The sequence below is a fragment of the Gekko japonicus genome, unplaced genomic scaffold (assembly GCF_001447785.1).
Source record: "Gekko japonicus isolate JY-2015 unplaced genomic scaffold, Gekko_japonicus_V1.1 scaffold421, whole genome shotgun sequence".
In the NCBI taxonomy this organism is placed as follows: domain Eukaryota; kingdom Metazoa; phylum Chordata; class Lepidosauria; order Squamata; family Gekkonidae; genus Gekko; species Gekko japonicus.
In genome coordinates, this window is record NW_015164195.1 from 879,574 (window position 1) to 885,952 (window position 6,379).

The window sequence follows — 6,379 nt, forward strand, 5'->3', positions numbered from 1 at the left end:
AGGTGTAGAAAGGGCCTTTTACTGACAGAACCTGGTTGCCTGGCAACAGGCACTGAGGAGAAAGTACAGTTGGCAGCTCTGATTAGGGAAATACCTGGAAATTTGGGGGGTGGATCCTGTGGAGGGCAGCATTGGGGGGGGGGAATGGAAGGACTCAGCAGGGGATAATGGCATAGGGCCTCCAAAGCAGCCATTTTCTCTAGGGGAACTGATCTCTGTCATCTGGAGATACAATTGTAACAGCAGGAGATCTCCAGGTCCCACCTGGAGACTGGCAACCCTAAGGGAAAGTCAGCCGCACAGCAGGGGGTTGAATGGTTTGGTAGTCGCTGGCCTACCTCATTAGCCAGCCAGCCATGGTGGAGCCATTTTAAGTTTATTCTGACAGGAAAGTGGTGAAACTGACAGTGGGCGGGGGAGGGGGTTATGCTGAAAGTCCTTTGTTTTTTTACTGACAGAAGTTGGTTGCCTACCAACAGCCACTGAGGGGACAGTTAGTCACAGTTAGTCCCACACAGGAACCAAAAAAAGTGTCTTACTCAGGAGAGAGTCCGGCTTTCCAGGAGCCGCAGCTCGTTTCCTCTAGGCCAGACCCTCCCTGGTGCTGCTGCTGCTGCTGCTCAAGGAAGGCGGGGGAGCCTTCTCTGCAGTACATCCTGCTGAGCTATCACCCTGACAAAGTGCCAGCCTTGTGGCCAAGGGAGAGGGGCTGCGAGGGGCAGTGAAGGTGAGTGCTTCCCCTGCTTACTGCCACTTGCTAGGTCTGCCTCCTTCTCCCCTGTGGAGTGGTTGCTGCTCCCTTGGCGGAGTGTCTATCCCCTTAGCTGGCTCCCTCCAGACTGAGAGCGAGATGCTGGCTGCTGGCTCTGTGGGCGGGGCCAAGCCAACGCAGTGAGGCAATGCAGCCAGGGGATTAGGAGTCTGCGAGAGTGGCAGCTGAGCGGGCCAAAGGCTGTGGGAGTGTGTCCAGGAGTCACACCAAAACAGTTTTATTATATAGGAGAGATGTGCTAGTTCTTGCAGCTTTGGCAAAAGTGTTTTGCTGGACCATTTTTCCTTTTGCTGCAACTGATAATTAAAATACTGCATGTGAAGCTCATATATGCTAATGGGGTGCATGCCACGTTTTTCTTTTACTTCCATATTCCACTTTTCTTTCGACAGGGAACTCAAGGCTTTTATAGTGTCTGCCTAAATCCAGGCTCTGGTAAGGTCTAGGCATATTTCCAGAACATCATGGGCCTGCTCAGATATAAAGGGAAGATAGACTTTCTGTGCCTTTAACAGTTGTATATGAATACAGCCAGCAAACATGTGTGTCATATATAAATGAAATATAAAAGATAAGCATAACAAAATGAAGGAACAAAACAATACCCTATGCTTAAAGAAGGTTTGGAAATAGAATTCAACAAGACCTGAGCAATTAAAAAAAAAACCCTTCACCTGGTGCCAGATGCTCATTCTGCTCATTGCTAGGCAGATTGATGCGATGAACATGTTCCAACTCACAAGACTTTGCTTTTTATGCCAACCTATCTCAGAACATGAGTTTGGCCTCCAATAAAGATTTCAGCCAGGTACATTCTGGAACGTATGATCTTTCCAGTTTCCTGGACCCAAGCTATTACCTTCAATGTAAAAACCAGCATTCTGATATGATTCCTAAAATAAACAACCAATTCAATTGTTTCATCATTGGGGTAATCTGCTCCCTAGAGAAGTTTCCAGTCAGCAGTCTGGGTGCTTTATCTCATAGTACCTTTTGTACTGTCTAAGACAGGAATGTCAAACATAAGGCCTGGGGGCCGGAATCAGCCAGTCCAGGTCTGGAATCTGGCCCACAAGCAAGGAAGAGGAGGGTGGCAGCATCATCAAGAGCAGTGAAAAGACCCGCATCAGGTTGACTGGCTGGAGCATCCATCCCCCCCTTCCTCTCTCTCTCGGTTGGGTCAGGCTGTGCATACTAGGCTGCCACCCCCTCTCCTCCTCTTCCTATCAGAGGCACGGGGATGTTGCTGCCACCCCATCAGTGTACATGCTTGTTGGGCCTTCCCTTTCATTTCAGCAGCAGAAGCTGCCTCCTTCACCACTGGTTGCTGCCAACTTCTCCTCCTCTGCCCGCCTCTCTTGCTCTTTCTCCCCTGCACTGCTGGGGAAGTGGCCCTTTGGGAGGAGGGAAGGAAGAAGAAGGGAGAGAGAAAGGCATTATGTGTGAAGGTCGTGGTGCTGGGATATGCTGATGAAAACAGGTGTTAGGGGAAATGTAAGAATGGGAATTCCATACAGAGTGTATCTGGGGGAGGAGTATAAGGGACGGAAGGGGGGCACGGAAGGGAAGGGTTGAAGTGCATGCAATGGGGTGCATGGTGGGAACTGGACTTGGAAAGCCATGGGAGGGGAGGAGAAATTTAGCTTTTGGGTTGAGGGAAGGTGCTGAGTGTTTGTGTTTGGGAGGCATGCAAGAGCAGGGGCGTAGTTGGGGGCTAAGACAAAACAAGTCTTGAGCCACTTTAAAGACTTCATGAGGTTTTGTTACATCATCTTTTTTTCTTAGTCATCTGTCCCTTGCTTTTTCTCCCAAATGGGGACCCAAAGCAATTTAAAATTATTGTTCTCCATCTAAATGTTTTTGTTCTCACAACAACTATGCAGGGTATGTTAGTCTGAGAGAGTGACTGGCCCAAAGTCACCCACCAACTTCCATGGCAAAAGTGGGGCTTATGAACCTGGGTCTCCCAGTTTTTAGTCCTCATGCTTGAGCCTTAGCACCAGAGGGTGTATATATGTCAAGCATGCTTGAGATTTGGAGTAGAGTGGATTGGTGTGGATGAATCACACAAGTGGTAGGAGAAAAGGGCTGATTTAGGAGTTCTGGTCATTGACAGGTGGCTGGTGAATCTGTGGAGGGTTCATGATTTTTGTGGTAGATTAAACAAGTGTTGAGAGTGGTGGCTCCAGTTCCTTGAAGAGTTTATATTATATGTGTATTTTTTGGGGTGGACATCTCTAAGTGGGGAAGAAACCCTGCTTCACACACAAAAATACTTCCAGGGTTGTAGAGAAAAAGTTGCTGACCTAGTGTAGCAGGAAAGTATATTTTCAGAGAGGGAAGAGGACCCCTGGGATTACTTGTGCTCTCTGTGTGTGTGGGAGACAGACAGGAACAGTTTGTCTGTGGGAGGCATACTCAAGGCGGATTACACACTGTGTGTGTGAGACAGACAGGAACAGTTTGTCTAATGGTGGGAGGCATACTCAAGGCGGATTACACATAGTGAGTCAGTACTGTCGCCAAAATGGGACATCCACTCTGTTCCCCACCTACCAATGAAAGGAAGCCACAAATCGCAGGTAGGTGGGGGAGCAGTGTGATGCTGTACTGAAGGATAAGTTTTCTGAAGTTGGCATTAACAAATTTTACCAGTTTTGGAGTCCGAATTACTCCCAACAAGGCTTTTGCTTCTAAAATTCTGTCTATGTTTGGGACAGCGTATGTCTGTGAACAGCTCTTTTCTGTATAATAAATGTCAATAAAACAAAAGTACATTCTCGGCTTACAGATACACACCTAAACAGCATACTGATAATTGCTTCAGCACAGACGTCGACTATAGATTTTGATGCAATAATTCAGAGCAAGAGGTGTCAGTTATCAAAGACTGTTAAATAAAAGAAATACTGTAAGAATGTCAAAGTATTAAGCATGTTTGTATTTTAATATTGTTAATTGGGTTTGCCTGTGTCCTTTATAAAGTTTTATCTTTGGTACCTGGCATTTCGTTTTATGGAACTCATGGCTCAGCCTGACAAAGTGATGTTTATGTCTTTATGCCAGTAAAAGTACTGACTGATTGACATTTATGTCAGATCCAGCCCTTGTAATTGAGTTTGACACCTCTGGCCTAAGGCATATTACAGTGATCTAACCAGATAGTGACTAGGAGATAATGTAGATTTTGTTATTAAACATTTGTATATGCTAGTCTGATTTTTATTGTACCTGTGGCGATCTCCTTTCCACATAAATAAAAGTGTGAAGGGATCTATGTCAGTGATTTCTAACGTCAGATGCTTCACGGTATAGCCTATCTTTATATTTTCCACATCATTTATTTTCATGCCTTTCTTGCATATTTACATTATTTGTCTCTTGGACAGAGACCTTAAATCTACTGAAAGTATAGGATTTTATATTGTAGAATTGGATCGAATCACTAGTGAAATCTGTTATTGTTATCTCCAGCCTAAAGGAATCCACCTTAGTACCCAATTTCCCAGTGGCCGAAGTTCCCAGTTTCCACTGACACTAATGTTCTCACATCAGGAGAAAATAGTTTTATCATCTCTTGACTGCTTTCTTTAGTTTAGTTTTTACAGGACAGTTGGTGAGCATTAATAGTAATTATTTGAAGAATATATTGTGAAGGAAGCAGACTGCACCACAAAAATAAATTTGAAAACTGAATTGGTGCCCCCTCAGCTTCTCAAATAAATTTTTCTGGTGGGTGCTGGAGAAAGCAGAAACACATACCTCCTGGTAGGCTGATTGGCCCACAGCCCTTCTCCTTGCCTGGCTCTCCTTCTTGTACGTAGATCCTTTTTGTACAGAGCCGCCATAGCCCAAAGTGAGCTGCTTCACAAGTATCATTGTACTTCTCCACCTTAGGACTCAGCACAGCCCAGTGATCCGTCACCACAGCTGTAAACAGTAAGGCAACGCCAACTAAAATAATAACAAAAGTCACTCGGACTTTCAATGCCTTGCCTTCCGACATGGCTGGAAATTGCACAAAAACCTATACGATGGCTGCTGGCTCAGGATATATCTGCCAGTGCTAAGAACACTATGCAAAGAACATTGCAAGTTGTCTTCCAAAGTCTTGGCGTATCTAAGCATTTTCAAATGTCAGCACTGTGAGTCCAAACTGGAGTAGGTGGGGGCTGGGGAAGATGGATGTGAGCCACACATACAGCTGTTGAGATATATCAGTAAGACTGGATGACTAGACTGGTTGTGAGTGAGACTTCTATTAATGCACAGAGAGTAAGAGTAACTGGGCTGCTCAGGTTACGGTCTGAAGACAGTTTGTTGGGATTCATGTTTGGGAACTATACTGTCTTCAAGCAGTGAAATGTATACTCATCAAATATAGCCAGTGCCAAAGCTGTGTATACTCTATAATAAAAAGAGTTCCAAGGTATTCCAAAGTCTATGTCAGGAAAATTTGGCAAAAACTGAATTCTAGAAGCCTGGGAACTTTGTTGCTGTTTATAGGGAAGACAAAGTCCAACTCTCAGCACCAGATGTTTTTACTTAATAAACCTTTTATCTTAACCTTTACTTAACAAACCTTTTCAACAGACATTAGAACACGTAGAAGTTAATGTAGTAGAAATAAATAAGACATAAATAAAAGAAATAAAGAGGACATGTGGCTAGACATGCCTCTTGATAACATAGAGGCTGCAGATCAGATATCCAAGAAGAAATGTTGGTTCTAGCCCAATGGGCTCATGAAAACTCAGGGCTATGCATTACTAGAGGATGGGTGCTCCAGTGAGGTATTCTGTATAGGCTTACTTTAACAGTAGCTGCAGTCTGAAAACTTTATTCAAACATTAAACCAAGTGCCCCTTTAGAATGGGACGTCTGTGTAGGGATAACTGACTTGGGCAATGATGACAGATGGTGGATCCCTTCCTTGATCTGGGAGATGGCAACAGTTATTAACAATGGTGGACACCTCCTGTGGCTAGCTGGTGGTTATTCTCATGCATGAATTATCCCACAGGCCAGAAATATGATTCAATCTGACAATGGAGGTTACTTCACTGGTGAAGAAGTACAAGAATGGGCTACTGAACAGAATCTCCAGTGGGAATTTCATATTCTCCATCATCCCAAGGAAACAACTTTTTGAGAGGACCCAAGACCAGTCTTAAAAAAGGAACTTTTTTGAAACAAGCTTAAATTCATGACAGACAAAAGGAAATACTTCTTGACAGAGATAAAAGAAAATACTTCTTTATACAGTGAGTGATATGGAATTCACTGCCAAGTGATGTGTAGTGATCATCCCTAAAAATCTCATCTCTCCTCCAGGGCTCTGAAAAATCCTTGTGAGTTAAGCCTCATGCAAATCCAAGTGATTGTCAGTCAATCCAAGTGATTTTCATGCAAATCCAAGTGATATCAGCCCATGGAACTCCACTGGATGGGTGAGCCCATTATTTCTAACTGGTAGTTGGGAGCCTGTTATCGATGCAACGAACATGAAATTAATCAAACTCGAGCACGATGGAAGACAGAAGGGCCTGACGTGATGTGGTCCATGGGGTTGCGAAGAGTCGGACTCGACTGTGCGACTGAACAACA

The 6,379-nt window shown here is 44.4% G+C and overlaps 1 protein-coding gene across 1 annotated transcript in view; it reads right to left on the reverse strand.

The window, feature by feature from the left end:
• Positions 1-4,883, reverse strand: part of CACNG1 (calcium channel, voltage-dependent, gamma subunit 1) — a 31,856-nt gene extending 26,973 nt beyond the window's left edge. Inside the window, exon 1 of the mRNA XM_015408325.1 lies at positions 4,535-4,883. Within this exon, the coding sequence (XP_015263811.1) occupies positions 4,535-4,778 (244 nt within the window). The 5' untranslated portion in view covers positions 4,779-4,883. The remainder of the gene's footprint in view (positions 1-4,534) is intronic.
• Between the last annotated feature and the right edge of the window lie 1,496 nt (positions 4,884-6,379).